We start from the raw sequence: 19,331 nt of genomic DNA on the forward strand, positions 1-19,331 counted from the left end.
CCTACAATTGCAAAAAATAATCTACAAATCAAGACCCAACTCTAAAATTATGTTATAAATTTCCCACCTTGTGGTTATGTGATCAATTAGAGCTCAAATTCCAATTCATCAATTGCATTAAGGTACCAATAATAATGAGACTAGGTAATTATTAATTTAATTACAAACAATAGAAAGCATTAACCCTAATCCAACTTTGGGTGTTTGCCTTTCCATATCCATAGGATTTTACCATTTTACCCTCCCATTCAAGCCATTAAAACACCTTGGCTTTCCAATGGGTCTAGCAGGTCGTTACCTTAAGAAAACAAGCAAAGGGGGTGAGGTAAGGTTACCTACCTCTAATCCCAATTATACCCTAAAGCCACTGAAATCTCTACCGTTGGTGGATTCCCAACCTGTCTAATCGGACGGTCGAGACGAGATCACATCAGGCAGCCGTTCGATGAGAATGTGGTCGCATACCTAATTGTTCGAATCAGACAGAATCGACGGATGGGATTAGCGGATCACCGTCCGAGGTGATTTAGTAACTTGCGCGGTGGATATAAGAGTACGGTCACCGTCTCCTCCTCCTTTTCTCCTCTGTTGTTGTTCTTTTTAATTAACAACTCTACCCGCTCGCTTCCTCTCCTCAGATAGCGAAGAAGAGAAGAACTCCCTCTCCCTCTTTTCTGTCTCCAACTCTACCTGGCTGGGTCGCTCTCTTTCTCTCTTTCTCTCTAACTCTAGATGCGTCTAATCGCCGTTGGAGTCGAATCGGAGGGAGGTGATTTGGATGAATGGATGTGAAAGGCGTTGATGGGTTCTCAGCTCAAGCGGCCTAACCTATCTCGAGCGGATCCGTAAGTATTTTGCGGTTCTTTTTTTGTTTATATTTCTTTTTTTTGTTTGTTAGTTTGATTCGGCTATTCTTTTGCGATTTGCTTAAGATAAATGCCATTTTTTCGGTCTCTTTTCGAGTCGTTGTGATTCTAATTCGAAAAAAAAGAAGAAAGAGTCGGGTTTGTCGAAAGTTTCAATCTTGAGTTGGTAGCTGGATGATCGCCTTCGTGGCGGTATGTCTAGGCGTAAGAGTTTGTTGGATTATTGTTTAATTAGTTGAGGGAAGAAAGGAAGGATTTTTTCTTTTAATTCTTTTCTTGCTTTCCTTTTTTCGGGATAATTTCGTGTTTTATATGAGGGGTATGTGATGTGGGTCTTGATCCATTGTGATTCATGTATTCGGGTGGTCGGTGAAGGTCTGGGCAACAACTTCTTATGGCGGCTGCAGCTGCTCCGGCTTCTGGCAGTGCTACGAAGCTGACGACCAATGATGCTCTAACCTATTTGAAGTCTGTGAAGGATATGTTTCAAGACAGAAGGGAAAAATATGACGAATTCCTTGAAGTTATGAAGGACTTCAAGAGCCAAAGGTTCTGCTATAACCGCTTATTATTGTTTCTAGCACTAACAATGTTATTACTTAATCTTATTGTTCCTTAGGTTTCTGGATCTGTAGTTTTTGTTAATATTGTTGTCGCAATGTACTGACTACAGGATCGACACTAATGGGGTTATAGGAAGGGTGAAGGAACTGTTTAAAGGGCATCGTGATCTGATTCTTGGCTTTAACACATTCTTACCAAAAGGTTACGAGATTAAACTTCCTGAGGAGAAGAAGCCTGTTGAATTTGAGGAAGCTTTTAGTTTTGTAAACAAGATCAAGGTATTGATAATTCAGACAGGGATCTTTCTCTGTGTTTTTTTTATAGAGCTTTCTCATTAGAGTTCTTACCTTGCTGCAGAGTCGTTTTCGGAATGATGAGCATGTTTACAGGTCATTCTTAGATATTTTGAACATGTATAGGAAGGACAACAAGTCCATTCATGATGTTTACCAAGAGGTAATTTCTTGTTTCCAGGTAGTGTGGTTGTTTGCTGAGATACAAATCTGTTTGTCATGAAGCTGAATCCTCAATAAAATGAGGGCTATGGCTTGTTTGTCCAAAAAAAAGAAAAGAGAAGCTGAATCCTCTACTTTTGTAGGTTGCAATCCTCTTTCATAATCATCATGATTTGCTTGAAGAATTCAAACATTTCTTGCCTGGTTCAGCTGCTACACAACACCTATCCTCTGGTAAAGTGTATCTACGGCAGGATGGGAAGAGCTCTGTGATGCCTACAATGAGACATGCTCAGGGGGACAAGGTATACCTTTGACTATCCAACATATTTTGTGGAAGTACCTAGTTTACTTAATTTAGAAAACAATGACTGTCTTTGAGCTTATGAATGGACAATGTGACCTTCTACGCATTGGTTCCTTGGTTCCGAAATCACTCTTTTAATCTAGTGAAGGAAGATAGACATCAGACTTTATGATTAGTGATGTGCACTTCCTGCATGCCTTCCCTCTTTCTGGTACTACTGGAATTTCACTGCATCTGAATGTATATTATCAGAAGGTTGACCTGCCTGCTGACAGCCATATTTGTGTTTTCAGAGGGATAGGCCTTACAATTCACATGCTGATCATGACCTTATTGTTAATCAGCCTGATCCTGAGCACGACAGCCAGAAAAGGCTTCTTGAGAAGGAAAAGGACCGGAAAGAAGATAGAAGAGATCACGACTGGGATGAGAAAGATGTCGACCATGACAGCAGAGACATTGACAGCGGACAGCGCAGACGTAAATTTTGCTCCAGAAGGATTGATGACTCTGTTGCTGAAGAGTTACAGTATGGTGATGATGGCACTGAGAATGGAATGTATAGCATCTCAGCTTCATTGTTTGATGATAAGAACACTTTGAGGAGTGAGTTATTTTTCATGTCCTTTTTTCCTAAAGCTGCACATGTTTCTCAAGTCACTGCTTGATGCAGCAATTTTCAGCGGTCTCTTCCTCTCTACTGCTATTCTCGCTGCATGTTTAAAGGCTTATTATTCTGTCATGAAAATCCTGGTGAATACTTTACATGCTGGAATTAGTCTCTGTGGAGAAGCATGGAATTACTTCAAAAAAACTCGACTGCTTGATCACATGTATTGTTTATCTGTTATAACAAGTTGAAGTGTTCTTATGTCTGTTTAAGATTCCTCACTTCCTGTTTGCAAGCTATAGTGAAATTACCAGAGTTCCAATAGTTAACTGTGCACACCCTGTTCATCAAGGAATATTAAATACCAGAGTATTGGTCAAGGATGAAGGGCTGCAGTTCGTTTTTCTTTTGGTTTTCACATATATTTCTGTTTATACCATTTGTTTGACATATTTGCTCTGATTAGCATTCTCTTGCTGATTAAGAAGGTTTAGAATGGGGGCATGTCTGAGCATGTCTTAGTGGCTCTTTGCTTGTTTGAGTTGACCTGTTGTGTCATTCATTTTACTTCTTTTGCTTGCAAATCCATCTACTCTATTGTCGCCAATAGTTGTACATAGGTACATTCTCTGTCTTATACAAATTATTTTATGAATCTACCATATCAATTGCAGGTGTATACACCCGAGAGTTTATGTTTTGTGACAAAGTTAAGGACAAGCTTCATCCTGACACATATCAGGAGTTTTTGAAATGTCTTCACATATATAGTCAGGAGATAATTACCAGAAATGAATTGAAGAACTTGGTGAGCATCATTGGTCTTAAAATGTTTTAGTGTTACATTTTCTCTTACTTACCTTTTATTTGTTGTTTAGATTCAGTATTTCTAGTTCCTTGTTTTCATTTTGCTGAATATTATTTAGTTCACTGGTGACTGACAATTGCTTATTTAGAAATGAATTGAAGAATTCTGCGGAAGTTCTTGTGAGGATTGCTTTTTTATAAATAATGATTTTCTTAAGGTTGTGAATAAGATGATCTTGAGTTAATCGGATACGCCACGCCATGCTCAAGGAGGATAGTTCTGCCAAGTGACATGATATGCTGGAGGATAAAAAATTAAATGTGTACGGACTTTGTTTCCCAGTGGATTGCCACTACTGAGTAGATTTCACATTAACAATTGCAAGCATTTAGAGGGTGAATGTAACCTTATCAGTTGGAAGAGCCAGCCAAATCCTATGAAAATATTTAGATTTAGGCTCGGTCAATTGGAATGTATATTATCCATATGGGAGTTCTTCCAATTGAGAAGATTTATCGCAATACATATACTTTTTACCCATCTCTAAGAATCATCGCATTCAAATCACAAATTGCACAAGCGATCTGTTGATTCAGAATCACAGGATTGGTCTATTTGATTCCTTCCAATTCTAGTGTAAATTCAGATCAAGCTGACAACCTTGAACTGATCCATAACCACTTTGGTAACAGAGACCTCTTCGTGCCTCATTTGTTTTAATTTAGAATTGTGATTGTAGAGATCAAGAGTTTTGCATTGTTAGGATGTTTCTTTTATCATATATATTTTTTCCTTCTTTAGGTCCTAATGAATCATCTTTCTTGATAACCTCTAAACTTTAATATTCCTCATCATTACCAGGTCAGAGATCTTCTTGAGAAGTATCCAGATCTTATGGATGGTTTTAATGAATTTTTAGCACATTGTGAAAACATAGGTAAGCAGACATATTCTACCAGTAACTAATGCGCAGGGTTTTGTCTTATCTCTTTTTATGCTAAGAAATTTATAGCTTTCCATTTAACTCTAATGTGATGTTTTGTGCAGATGGATTTCTTGCAGGAGTTTTCAATAAAAGTATGTAAGAGCTTATTTTAATTCTTCATAATTTTGATTTTGTAAATAACATCTAGTTACAACCTAGAATTAAGTTGAAGTTTGGGACTTCAAGTCTCAAGTTTCACTAGAAGGACATGTACTTGTATTCATTAGAACATGGATTTGATTCAAAGTAACATAATATTTGTAAAATGAAGGACATGTGGCAAGGCCAGTTAAGCTGGAGGATAGAGAGAGAGAAAGGCAGCACGGAAGGGATGAGAAGGAGAGAGATCGTGAGAGAGATAGAAATAAAGAACGACAGAGACTTGATAAAAGTGCTTTTAATTCGAAAGATGGGGTTTCTCACAAAACTACTTCATTTTCCTGCAAAGAAAAATATAATATGTGCAAACCAATATCAGAGCTTGACCTATCAAACTGTCATCGTTGTACACCTAGTTACCGTCTTTTGCCAAAAAGTGTAAGTAACTAAGTACAATACAATATTATGCTTTATGTTGTACAAAACTTTACTGCTTCACTTTTCATGCTTATATTGTTACTGTTGCTTGTTAGTATCCCATCCCTCCTGCAAGCCATAGGACTGAACTTGGAGCATCACTCCTGAATGATTTCTGGGTGTCGGTGACTTCTGGAAGTGAGGACTACTCTTTTAAGCACATGAGGAAAAACCAATATGAAGAAAGCTTGTTTAGATGTGAAGATGACAGGTATTGATCCATTACTTCTGATATTGAGATATGTTATATGCTATTGTTGTTTGTTAAGCTCCAAATGATACAAGTTACCGAACCTTAATTTATTGATCAAGGCAACAATCTATACCTAATTAAAAATTTATATTGGAAGTTTTACTTTATTTCGAGAAGGTTTTTCTTTGTTTTGGTATCTAGTAACTGCAAGGTTTTAAAAAACTGTAGATGGTAGACGGGTGGACAATGGATCATGTGGTGCTTAGGTACTAGGCAGGTACCTAGATGAGCGCCCGGAATTCAAGACGGGTTAAAATATAAACAAATAAAATAATTTAGTTAGAGAAGAAGTTAAAATAAATACATACATTTTAATCAATTACTAATGCATTCTTGTTAAGAACTATAGTAAGCTATTAGAGTCACTAATTTATCAACATATACAATAATTTTGAATTTTAAAATTAATCTACACACTAAGATATGATTCGTTATGCTAATGCAATCACATAGATGGGACCTAAGTGGAGCCTAGTTATATTCTATTTAAGGCGGGAGCCTAGGTGTTAACGTGAAAGTTTTGCAAAACAATGATTAACTGTTCATAATGCTTTTCTTCTTTTATGCTGATGTAAGGTCCACATGTTCCAACAGTGTAGCACAATGGCAAAAGTAGCATCTAAGAAAGTTCCAGACACCTTGACAGGGCACATGGGATGTATACAGTAATAGATATGTCTATCTTTATGTCTTTCATTTCCAACTGGGTTCTTAATTTGTGATACAACTTATCTAATGCGATTTATAAGTTTATAAAGGACTAACACTAATGACATGGACAATATTTCCAAAAAACCATATTTGATATGAAACTAGTAGCCTATGCAATCTTTTAATTGTGGCTCATAACTAGATGTTTCCAGGTTTGAGCTAGATATGTTATTGGAAACTGTGAATGCTACTACTAAGCGCGTGGAGGAATTACTAGAAATGGCACAAGATAGCTCATTCAAACCGGAGAGTCATATACGTGTTGAAGACCACTTTACTTGTGAGCACCTCTATTATAATTTAGGAGCAATATATTTTTTTTCATGATATACTTGAATTGATAATTCTTCTCATAATATCTTTAGTTTGGCTTATATCTGTTTCTGTCTTTCTTTCATTGGATAGCTCTACATTTGAGATGCATTGAACGTCTATATGGTGACCATGGCCTGGATGTTATGGATGTTCTACGCAAAAATGCTAGTCTTGCATTGCCAGTCATATTAACTCGGCTGAAGCAAAAGCAAGAGGAATGGTCGAGATGTCGTGCAGATTTTAACAAAGTTTGGGCTGAAATATATGCCAAGAACTATCACAAATCACTTGATCATCGCAGTTTCTATTTCAAACAACAGGATGCAAAGAGCCTGAGCACAAAAGGTTTGTTATTCTTCATTTTTTTTACATGTATACTCTTTAGATTTCTTTTTTTACAACTAGAAGTTAAAATCTTAGTAATTTGATAGATGAAAGGACATAAAGAAACGATTTTATGCAAACAAGAATAAGGGTATTTCTGTCTTTTTGAAGTTAAATTGACGAAATTTTAACGATTAGTTAGATTTAAGGGCTTCTATGCAAAAAACAAGGTTTTAAGGGATATTCATGCAAAAAACCAAGTGTTTTAAGAGGCATACATGCAAATAAGAGATTTTAGAAGGGTATACATGCAAAAACACTTTTTCATATTATACTCCATTCCAGTACTGTGATCATGGAAATGTACAAATGTATAAATATTTAGTGTGTTGTGGATCTAGATTGTTATTTTGCGGAAGTACAAGATGTTTGTATACTTGCATTTTTCACGATTCACCTCTGTGTCTTGTTTTGCTACTTCATGCAGCTCTATTGGCTGAGATTAAAGAATTAAATGAAAAAAGGAAGGAGGACGATGTGCTACTTGCTATGGGTGCCGGAAATCGGCGCCCTTTAGTTTCCAATATGGAATTTGAGTATCTAGATTCAGATATTCATGAAGACCTGTATCAGATCATAAAATTCTCATGTGGAGAAGTCTGCTCATCTTCAGACCAGTTCCAGAAAGTTATGAGGATATGGACAACATTTTTGGAGCCGATGCTGGATGTTCATCATCGACCTCTAGGTGCGGAGGATGCAGAAGATATGGTAAAGTCTAAGAATTCTGGTACCAAAGCTGGTAAAGCTGGTCTTGCAAGTGTAGGGGAAAACAATGGTAGCCCACATGCTGATGGTGCTGTTGCTGTGAAGCAGAATAACAGTGACGATGCCATTCGACCAACACAGGAATCCACGGATAGATTGGTAAACAGCGACAAAGGCATTCTGGAAAATGGTTTCCATGATGTGAATCGAGCTGTGCAAAAAGGTGATAATCCCAATAATGCTGCACTTCACAGAAGAGGGCGGGGTGATGCTGCTATGACTGATGAAATCTCTGGAATAACTGCACAAATTGCATCTAATGAACAGTTACCGGATAATGTCACTCTTGCTGGTAGAGATGAGCAAAATTATGATATAAGTAATGTAGAGATTACATCAGGTTTGAGGATTTTGTTTTTTTCTTCCATTGTGTTAGAATCTTTTAAGAAAATTTCTTTTTCTTTGACCTCTTTTATTTCTGTCAGGGGTTAGCGTAACAGTGCCTAAAAGTGATCTTATTGAAGTTGAGACAATGACTGAATCTCGAATCAGCAATGCAGTTTTATCTCCTTTAGAGGTAGGAAAATGGTTTAGTGACTTTCTTGTCTTTTCTGAAGTATTATCAATTTTTAGGGGATGTAACATCACATACGCACATTCATGTAATTCAGTCTTTACGGGTTTGCATTATAGATAGCTTGCTGCCATTTTTCCTTCGTGATCCATGTGTTTTAACAAGTTGAAAGGATAAATATAGAATCGAGAGCAAGAATTCAATGCAGATGATGATACAGATATCTAGGCATTCATAGTTTGTGTGGCAACCGTAGGAGGTGGTTGTGTAGTAAATTTGTTCGGTAATGAGTCTTCTCTTTGCTGATCTGATAACTTATGGTGAAAACATTAATATCAAGGAGGAAAAAAGCCCATTAAACATTCTTTTGCTATAAGCATTTGTTATGCTAGTGAGTACCAATCATTTGATTATACAAATTGTGGTTGATACTTGATTCTTGTACAATAATTTGTGCAAATATAGAACACTCAACTGAAGAGTATTATGTTAACAGCCATTTATAGTGTTTGATAATCAAGAGGATTGCTGGAAGCTAGGAATGGCTAGATTAGATCTATTATAATTTAATAAGACAATAGTGGTTCTCATTTACAAATTACGATGTACTTCTTATTTGTGATTTGCCACAATGCCTTTTATCTGAATCTTCCTGACTTCTGGTTTCTGGGTTTCTTACATTGGCTGATGCTGCTAATCTTTCACTTATTTATTAAGGATGATATACACAAACTGTCATGGAACAGTGAACACAACAGGATTTCATTATATTTTGCTATACCTATTTCGTAATATGTGCCCCTATGCTGTATGTGATTGTATATATCTAGCATGGATATGTTTGGTGAAATACTTCTCTTGCATTCCCTGATGTTTCATTCCTGTTATAATCCTTCTTAATAGGGAGGGGATAGTGGAAGGTCTGTTGTATCTGCAAATGGTGGCTGTGCCAATGAGATTAACAAAGGCCACCTATCAAGTGAAGGTCCTGCTTGCCCCAATAAGTTTAAGGTTGAAAGGGAGGAGGGAGAATTATCACCTAATGGTGATTTTGAAGCAGATAATCTTGTGACTCTTGAAGATGTTTCCATGGACATTGCTCCTGAAACGAAGGAAAGTTCTGCTGTCAGGCAGTTTGAAGGTAGGAGTGGGGAAGTGGAGACCTGTGGTGGTGCGAAAGCTGGAGAAAATGATGCTGATGCAGATGATGAAGGTGAGGGAAGTGCTCAAAGGTCTACAGATAGTGAAAATGCTTCTGAGGCTGGTGAGGATGTATCAGGCAGTGAGTGTGCTGATGGCGAGGAGTTTTCTCCTGAAGATCATGAGGAGGAAGAGGAAGATGCTGATCATGATGATCAGGACGGCAAGGCTGTAAGTGAGTGTGAGGCTGAAGGAATGGCTGATGCACATGATGCTGATGGAGAAATAACATCATTACCATTTTCAGAACGTTTTCTCAATACAGTGAAACCTCTTGCCAAGCATGTGCCTGCAGCATTACATGAAAGAGAAGATAAATGTTCACAGATATTTTATGGGAATGATTCATTTTATGTCCTCTTCAGACTTCATCAGGTTAGGAATTTTCTTATTTCATACTTTCTTGGAACCCATTAAATAGGTGCAAAATTTAGACGTTGATTTTGTCTTTGCAGACTCTGTACGAGAGGATACTTTCAGCAAAGAGAAATTCATTAGCTGCTGAAAAGAAATGGAGAACTTCAAAGGATACAAAGCCTTCTGGCTTATATGCCAAGTAATATGAATCCCACGAGTACATATAACTTTAGAACTTGTGGCTATGGATATCAACAATTCATCTTCTGTATTGCAGGTTTATGAGTGCATTGTATAACCTACTTGATGGTTCCGCTGACAATACCAAGTTTGAAGATGATTGTCGTGCTATCATTGGAACACAATCATACATACTTTTTACATTAGACAAGTTAATCTTTAAGCTGGTTAAGCAGGTTAGATTTCCTATATCTTGATGGCTTTTATCTGAACCAAAAGGATGTGTGAATCCTCATCTGCACTTACATTACCAGCTCCAAGCAATAGCGTCAGATGAGATGGACAATAAGCTTCTCCAGCTTTATCTATATGAGAAGTCTCGGCGCCCTGGGAGATTTTTTGACTTAGTTTATCATGAAAATGCCAGTGTCCTCCTCCATGACGACAGCATATACCGATTTGAATGTGTAGGTCTTTCATGCCTTTTGTTAATTTTACTATCTTTTACCAACTTAGCATATTGCTTCTTGTCTAAATTCAGTAATAGTTCATTCTGAACCAAGTATCACGTTGTAGTTTAAACTTTGAAAAGGGTTTTCCTAGATAAGTGATTGATGACTCTGGACTGAATTTGTTGAAGAAGTTAAAATTAAAAGAAAAGGTAAATTGCTGTTCCAATTGAAACATCGTTACTGTTCTTTTGCAGTGTTCAAATCCAACCCGATTATCTATCCTGCTCATGGAATATGGGCTTGAAAACACTGAAGTGACTGCAGTTTCAATTGATCCCAACTTTTCAGCTTACATATATAGTGATTTTTTGTCAATACCTGGCCGGAAGGAAACTGGTGGTGTTTTTCTTGCAAGGTATATGACTTTGAATTGTGAATATATGTTCTTGCAAAGTTGCAATTTTCCTAGATGTGACTGAATGTGCTCTGCAGGAACAAGCGCAAATATGATGGTGATGATGATTACTCTGCTACTTGCAAAGCCATGGATCGGACTAAGGTTTTCAATGGTTTGGAGTGCAAGATATCATGCAATTCCTTTAAGGTATCTGTCTGATTATATGACTTTTTTATCCCTTTGATTTCTATAAGCATTAATTCTTCGGTGGTGTTAAATTTTCTTGGAATGCAAATGCACAGGTTTCCTACGTACTTGATACAGAAGATTTCTTATTTCGGGCCAGAAAGAAAAGGAGACAACAATTTGTTCGCCCTGCACCTTCCCTTCTCCATGCAAAATTTTGGAAAGTGAACGCTATAAAAGTACAGTGATTTCATTGCTTTGTATCCAGATTTTTGCATCACGGGCTGCCAGAATACCGGTAATTTCTTATTTACATAGTAGGTAAATCACACTTTTCCAAGAATTGCCATCTCTCATTAATGCCATACTTTTCTTCTATGACTATTATTTCTAACTTCATAGTCAATACTTGATATCTCAATTTAGGTATATGAGGTAGATTAGCAGTATGCAGCACAGACAAAATTGGCCATTTGTTGAGGAACTCAGTTAGTTAGACGGAGTGAAGATTTTTTTATTAACTAGCTAGAAGTAATAAAGAGTATGCCATTTCCCCTGTTACAAAATAACTGTAGGTAAATTTGCAAGTAACACTCTACATTTATTTTCTATATTTGCTATTTACACCCTCTTTATCACTATTTGCAACCTGAACCATGCATTTCCAAAAAAATATGCAAAAAACTGTGCTGCGAGATTCCCTCCAGACCTTAACCTTAGATGTGTTTTAAACTAACTAAAAGTAAGATATCAAAATACCCTTTTGATGTGCAACCTAACCCAACAATTCATTAATGGACCTTAATCTCTATCTAAGCCCAAAACCTATCTATCCTACGTGTCTAGGCTAGAGTTCTTCTTGCCCGATTTTGAATCACGTTGGCCTGGCTGTCCAGCTGTGGTGTGGCAACAAACAATGAAGGGGTCCTCACTGTGTGGAGAATCTTAAGTTCAACCCTGTGTCATTAGCACAGTTGGCAGCTAATGGCAAAGATGTGCGCCAAGTCCTTGGCGGCCTGGCCTACCACCATCACCACTACATTGCCTATCACTGGATGAAAACCTCAAAACTTCCCATCAACTCGTGCTGTGCACCAAGATGGGTTGAGGTCACCAGCAGATCATTTGGGTTCCTTGAAGCAAATGAGGCAATTTTGGAATGTTTGATGCTTCCATTTGAAGGTGGAATATGCTATTTTTGATTCCTTTTGTTATAAAGTGTAATCAAGTTAATATATGTTTTTGACAGTTTTTTAGAAATGCAATGGTCAGAGGTGCAAATATTGATAAAAGCAGTATGTGAACAGCTAATAGTGCAGAATGTGGGGTTTTATTTGCAAATTGCTCTTCTTTATCCCACTGCAGGTCCAGTAGATATATATTCTTTTTGGATTGTCTAGACTCTATTAGAGTACTTCTGCAATAAAGTGCGAGATGGCTTGTCCAACCTCTGCATATAAGAATGACAACTAGTTTTAGTGTTTTACTGTTTAGTTAATCAACCTAATCTTAGCAAGACCTATAAAGACAATAAAAGAAGGTAAAGAAAATCCACCAATGCCCACTGGGAAAAGAAAATGGTGCAACTAAGTAAGAAGTCAGTAGATTAATATCTAACTGATCTTTTTATACTTGTCAAGCATATTTATAATTCTTGCACAGGAGCTTACCTTTCTCTTGCACTTATGCAGTCTGTAATGCTGGAGATGTGTCATTCTTTGGCACTTGATTTCAACTTCTCACCATAGCGTGGTCTTCAAAAAATAACAGCAAGAATGCGGGTACATATACGAGAGCTTATAACTCGTTCCAGTGGTCTTTTGTGCCACCTGTGTATATATGACCTGTGAATTTTATTTTCCTTCAATTCAAAATTCTATTTTGGTTTCTTCTCAAAGCTCTTCTTTTAACAATCAAGATCATGTATTTTTTTTTTCTGCAGTAATTAGCAGAATTATAATTTTTCCGTTTTCAGTCAAGTAGAAGATTATGCAGGTGTAATATCTTTGAGGAGATTTTGATAATGTTAATAAATCGGTGTAGAATGTGTCCTGTCCTTGCCGCGAAAACCCTAGCAAATTTTGTTAAGACTCTGGACATCCTAGCCCTGTAAACAGATATTGCTTTGCTCAAAATATCCGTTTGATGCATGCTGGAACTTTACAGGGAAGCTTAAAAGATGCTTCCTGGATTGGAAGTTTGGTACTTTGTTAGATTACAGGTTCCTAATTAGAAAGTAATCTTTATAGCCCTCTAACAATTTTTTTTTCTTCTTCTGTTATATCTGCCTTCTTGTTGTTATTTTGGCAGTAGAATCACTCACCCTACAGAGGAATCCACTGTCATTCTCCTCCTGCTGTACAGTTTCAGTTGATAATGTTGGAATATTTTCTGACCCCCCTTCTCAGTTTTCAGTCCTTTTATGAGAGCATAAGTACCTCTCCAATGGGTGATTAAGATCTAGTCATTTAATTATCCAACCGAAATTTTAATTTTAATTTTAATTTTGTCTTCCTTCAACTATCAACATATGCTATTAATGCCCACCTACCTATACTATACAAGACAGGTACTTTGAAAAATGACCCATGTTTCATGAGATCTCCTACCTATCTTTTGCATTGGTACTAAGTTTTCTCTGGGAAACAATGGGCTTGAGCAGGTAGGTAGAGTGGGGTAGTAGTGACTGCCTTATCTTTGAGGCCAATTTAGCTTCTTCTATCACCCCTCTTGATCATTATTAGTATTATCCCTGGGAGTCCAAAGCCAAGAAGTTGTTTAACTAATATATATATATATAAATTATTAACTTTTAATCTTATAAGGTGGTGTGTGTTCCAGAGAGCTCCACCTACAATGCCTTTCTTATTTAGCCTAAATAGACCCCAAATATTACTAAATTAGCATGTCAATTGTCAATTCTCTCTCCCCCTCTCTCTCTCTCTAACACCCCATGCTCTTTATAAAAGGAGAGCCCATCTTTTTTGTTCATATTTCCAGCCACTGCACCATTAATACATTTTTTGACACTTTAGTCTCTCTCTTTTGGCTTAATTTGAGAATGAGGACCATCATGCCGAAAACCTTCACGTCGTCGTCGTCGTCTACTTCTTCCTCGTCCTCCTCTATGAGATGCTTGAACGACGAGGACGAAGAGGAGGATGCCAAGATGCTCGCTGCGGTGAAGCGCCAACCGCCTCCCGCGCACGACGCGATCTCGCGGCTGCGGTGGGCGATCTCCGCGGTGATCCCCGTCGGCCGCAGCCGCCGCCACCGTCGTCCGGGTGGCCTCGGAGCGCGCGTCACGGGGACCCTCTTCGGCCAGCGGCGCGGTCACGTGCGGCTCGCGTTCCAGCAGGACGCGCGCGCGCCGCCGGCGCTCATCCTCGAGCTGTCGACGGCGACGTGCGCGCTCGTGCGGGAGATGGCCTCGGGGCTCGTGCGGATCGCCCTCGAGTGCGACAAAACGTCCTCCCACCCGATCCCTAATCCCAAGGCGTCTCGGCCGCTGGTGGAGGAGCCGCTGTGGCGGGCGTACTGCAACGGCAAGAAGTGCGACTACGCGATGCGGCGGGAGGTCGACGGGGCGGACACCGAGGTACTCCGGGCGGTGGAGAACGTGACGATGGGCGCCGGCGTTCTCCCCGTCGCCGGAGGTGGAGAGGTGATGTACATGAGGGCGAGGTTCGAGAGGGTGGTGGGTGGCAAAGACTCCGAGGCGTTCTACATGATGAGCCCGGACGGCGGCGGTAACGGTGGGCCGGAGCTTAGTATATACTTTCTTAGGGTTTAGTCTTGATGCATGCTTTGTGTTCCGGAGGGTTTTTAGGGTTTGAATTTGATGTGGATTTTGGAAGGGGTAGAGTTTTTTTAGAGGAGGGAGGGGGGGGGGGGGGGGGGGGGATGGGAAAGAGAAGACTGTAAATTAAGAAGAATCATAATGGATGTGCAAATGGTTTCTTAGGGTTTTGTTGGAGTTGTGGAAGTAGTTAGGGTTTGAGGTTTTTTTTCTTTAATTTTTTTCTTCTTCTTTGTTTGATTTTAGTGAGGAATGCTTTGATTAATCCATATGTTTGCTTAAGCCTTAAGGTATTGAGAGAGCTTCAAACTTTATAGCTTTCTCCAAAATAACACTAAATCGCACAAAATTAATAACGATAATTCTATTTAGATCTCTGAACTATCATTCTCTTTTAAAATAATAATAATACTTAACACTTTTTTTGACGAAAAGGGTTTTCATTTTTATTTTTATCATAGATGTGAGATTGATCATTGCCTTGCCATTTGAAGGAAAATAAAGAAGGGGGAAAAAGAGAAAGGAATTATTGATCTTTTGTGATGCTCAAGGAGGATTGGTAAGTAATATGTTTATTAGATTCCTTTCACCTTATAAATGGCATAAAGTTTCCCCCCCCCCCATATCCAAAAGAAATGATTGGGGGTTTAAAACATTAAAAGCCCCACAAAGTTTTAATTTTAATTTTAATTTTTTTTTTTGTGAGTAAAAAGCCCCACAAAGTTGAGGACTAGAAGCAATGCATGGCGTCTTTAGATTTTGTTTCTACGCATATAAGTTTTAGATCAGCAAGTGTGGGTGGAAATATATATTTATTTCCCTCTTATATTAGAATAAAATAAAATTAAATAACATGTCTTTTAATGCAATTGCTTTTGTTTCTCATGTTGGTTGGGCCAAAGCAAAGACTAATTGGATGATATGTCCAAATGATGGCCCATGCAGCTTATAATAATTCCAAAGTTTGTTGGGCCACTGAGAGACCAAATGGATCTTAAAATATTATTACATTTTTCTTCTTCTTTTTTTTTTTTACAAGGTTTGCAAATAGTTTAATAACTTTATATCCTCTAATTATTATTATTATTATTTATCCTTGTTCTTTTATTTTTGGTTTAGAAAATAGTCTTTATCCTTATCCTTATATGATACTAAGGTTTGCATGATTGCATCTTGCACGCCACTTCTTTTGCTTTTGTATCTCTCTCTCTCTCTCTCTTTCTCTTTGAGAAAGTTGCAATAACTTTGATCTATTGATGCTTCTGGATTCATTTCATTACCATTTTAGAGTTTGTGAGTGAGATTTCCTAGCCAATCGAAGACCGCCAAGTAGGTGGATTACTACGAATATTAACGATAATTGTATTCTTTCTAAACTATCATAATTTTTTGTGTACATTTTCTAAATGAATTGTAAAATAAAAAGCAATATAGACCCACCATCTCATCTTTTACGGATCTCGAAGAACCTTGCCTCGAGTACTACAGGGACAAATGAAAACATATCATGGAAAGTAGTGAATCACAGATTCTAATAAGTAAAAATTATTTCGGATAGAGTCATAGGTATCGACGGGTTATTTATAAGACATTCTTATAAATTGCTATAAATTTTAATAATTAGTTCGATCTGTGTTTGGATCTGTAATTTTTCAGATGAATTTAAAATTTTTCCACGTTAAATCGATTACAATAAGCAAAAAGTTAGGAAAAAATTTGTGCTTAGGGTTTATTTTAAGGAATAAAAAAGAAAACTCAAAATTTTACCCAAAATACAACAACTAAATAATTTAGGCACTAGATCCAAGAATTTCCCTAGAATTAGATATTTATCAACTCATAAAATTTCCCTAGCCAATCAAAGGCTGCCAAGTATGTCTTTTTTCCTGGGAATTCTTGCAGGTGGGGATTGCAGAGAATCTCATCCAGACAACATCTCAACCTCAAATAACAAAAGAAAAAAGAATAAAAATGTTCCATTTTGTGATTACAAATTAAGGATCCAAAGAGGTTTGATGTGACTATTTTGAGGGTATCTTTTTAATTTTTAATTTTTAATTTTCCTTATCCTTAATTATATCTTATGCAGTTCATCACTAGCTTTTTGGTAATGCACTTCCCACTTCCCACTTGAAGGAAGGCACTCTCTATTGTGCTCCATTTATTAGCTCTCTCTTTTCTTCTTTTCTTATCTTCTACCTCAGATGCATATATATTACTCCATTCATGTAGAAGTTGCAGTCTTAATCAATCATTTCAGGAGGAATCTTTTCATTTCATATCTTATCAACTTTAGAGAGAATTTTATTTCACATTAGGGCATCATGCATTTGATTCACACTGTATATTTTATTTATTATCTAAGTACAGTAGGGTAGACCTAACTAATTGAAGAGAATTTTATATTTGTTTTGAGTGGAGTACCTCAAATTACTCTTATTTCTTTTCTTTCTCTCTCTCTCTAAAAATAGTCTATAAAATTCATTAGATCTAAGAATTTTATACTCGAGTATAATTATGACCGTCAGTTGCGTGAGATCGATATATCGGCATGCATCCGACAGTCGAAATCCGAAAAATATATTCGATCCGTATCCGAATTTCGACTACACAGAGGGTGCTCTGCTCAGATAGTTATGAGAGCTCATATTATATAAGGCCTTGTTTGGTTTGGGACTAAGCCCCGAACTCGATTAGTTAATCTAATTTCTTAACCTTAATTTTTAAAAAAATAAATTTGATTAAAAATAATAATAAAAGATGATTGATTACTGAACCAGTTTCCGCGGGTTTTCGGTTAACTTTATGCCTCTCTTTTATTTAGCAAATAAACAAAGAAATAGAAAAAAAAAATTGGTGCTAAAGACAATAAATAATTTTCTAAGAAATAAAATTAGAGGTATGTCCTCTTTGTGTGGGCCTGAGATCCTTAAAACCTCATGTCCTTGTTTGGATCTTTAGCCAGAGTCTGAATAGAGATCAGATGGTGTAGGGTACTCCACAGACAGCCAAATCTGAGCGATTCCACCTCGTTTCAAGAGACCCAATCATCGCCACTAATGTCTAATTATATAATAACCCTTCCCATTTCAATCTATTTACTCCCTCTGTTCTTTCCCTACAAACAGAGCATGCAGCAGAGAAGGACACAAAGCTGAAGGGCTTATCTGTCCTTTAATAAAGCAAAATAAAAAGAGAGTGAGAGAAAGATTTTTAATGTAATTGCCCATGAAAAGTTTCCAAGCTATCCATATTCATAATACATTATTGTTATTAAAATTTAGATTATAAAACATTTATCATCAATTTTTCTATGGTAATTAGGTGTAATATTCGATAGCTTTTAAATAGATTAATTATTATTAGTTAGATTTAACTAACAGAATGATATTTTTGAAAGAGTATAATTATAGTATTTTAAAGAATGTAGCTAAGAAAAGAATCAAGAACAGAGTACTCTGAATGGCATGCTACCTTTGAAAGATTCAAAGGTAAAAGTTAGTTCTCACTTTGGAATGTGCATTCATCTTAGCATCCAATTCCTCCATGCTTGTAGCATATGCCTTTAATGCAATCATAACCACATGTAGACTATAAACTAACTCAAAAGTGAAGTATAAAGTGATCAAGTGAGCTCATCTTATCATTGACCTCTTTGATGTAGTATGATCCACTTGTGTACTAAAATTTCAAACATATGATAGGGATAATATAAAGTTTGTAATCTTTACTCCAATATCTAAAATATAGGCCCAAATCTAACCTATTCTTTGGGTTTGATCCATTGGACCTAATAGATTAAAGCCCATCTCTCCTATAAATGCATAGTTAAGCCTCCCATATTTTTAATAACTCTAAAGCCCCGTTCACTCGTGGAATAATGTTTTATACTAGCATAAAAGAGCTTATACCGGTATAAGTATATTCTTATTCGGCAGGCTAAATGGGCCAAGCAAGAATAAGCCCAACTTGCAAGGACTCAAGTCCAGAGCCCTTTGCTTCTATTTGAAGGCCATGAAATAGACCAGGCCCAATCCTAAGTTAGGGAAGAACATTGGAGTGGGATATTTTATATTTACCATGATGTTCTCATTTGTCTCACATTTGCAAAAATTACCTTCCAATGATTCAAGAATATGCATGTCATCCAGCTTCTATCCCACAATAATTTTAATTTAATTTTTTCTTTTTGCAATGTTGTCTTCTAAAATGAGGTATTTTTATTATTGAACAGAGACATTCCAGTGCACGCGGCTCCTGCTAAATGTTCTTGTGCGCGAGGCTCCTTGTGTTGTAAAAAGAAAAATATAGAAAATTCTAAACTAGCTACCTATTTTAAAACTTCATAACTCCAGTCTGTTTAATCCCAAGTGATTTAAAAGAGTCAATTAATCATGACTAAATATGAAGGCATGCAACTTTCTTGCTACCTCTACTTTAATCAAAAGACTTGACTTTGAGGACAAGTTTCTATATGAAAGTAGTGCAAAATATGTCAACAAATGCAGGTACAAATCAGGTATATAATTCCACCATAGGCAACCTAATTCATCAAAGAAATTAAAGACCCAATTCAAACTAATTCTTCTTGCAAATGGGGCTAAAAATGAGATATAAACTTAATTTGTCCCAATGTGGTGGTAT

At 37.0% G+C, this 19,331-nt stretch overlaps 2 protein-coding genes across 5 annotated transcripts; both read left to right on the forward strand.

The window, feature by feature from the left end:
* The first annotated feature begins 599 nt into the window (after positions 1-599).
* On the forward strand, positions 600-12,946 carry LOC140766159 (paired amphipathic helix protein Sin3-like 3). 4 transcript variants are annotated; one of them, XM_073105616.1, is made up of 24 exons: positions 601-845; positions 1,242-1,415; positions 1,540-1,708; positions 1,788-1,886; positions 2,029-2,190; positions 2,486-2,798; positions 3,477-3,610; positions 4,472-4,547; positions 4,658-4,687; positions 4,867-5,132; positions 5,228-5,382; positions 6,288-6,415; positions 6,541-6,795; positions 7,262-7,545; positions 7,651-7,942; positions 8,028-8,119; positions 9,020-9,691; positions 9,772-9,872; positions 9,951-10,089; positions 10,168-10,320; positions 10,560-10,720; positions 10,798-10,909; positions 11,005-11,186; positions 12,580-12,946. In XM_073105616.1, the coding sequence occupies exons 1-23, from the start codon at positions 802-804 to the stop codon at positions 11,134-11,136; spliced, it is 4,143 nt and encodes a 1,380-aa protein (XP_072961717.1). In that variant the 5' UTR covers positions 601-801; the 3' UTR covers positions 11,137-11,186; positions 12,580-12,946. The 4 variants fall into 4 exon arrangements, with proteins under 4 accessions (XP_072961715.1, XP_072961717.1, XP_072961714.1 ...); XM_073105614.1 differs by having other exon boundaries at positions 600-845; positions 7,262-7,942; positions 11,005-11,209; XM_073105613.1 differs by having other exon boundaries at positions 7,262-7,942.
* Positions 12,947-13,737: 791 nt separating this feature from the next.
* LOC140766160 (protein MIZU-KUSSEI 1-like) lies at positions 13,738-14,759 on the forward strand. The gene has a single exon (XM_073105617.1). It carries the CDS (start codon positions 13,842-13,844, stop codon positions 14,679-14,681), a length of 840 nt encoding a protein of 279 aa, XP_072961718.1. The 5' UTR covers positions 13,738-13,841; the 3' UTR covers positions 14,682-14,759.
* Positions 14,760-19,331: the final 4,572 nt, after the last annotated feature.

Source organism: Typha angustifolia, chromosome 8 (genome assembly GCF_048772165.1).
Source record: "Typha angustifolia cultivar Huaian chromosome 8, ASM4877216v1, whole genome shotgun sequence".
NCBI lineage: Eukaryota > Viridiplantae > Streptophyta > Magnoliopsida > Poales > Typhaceae > Typha > Typha angustifolia.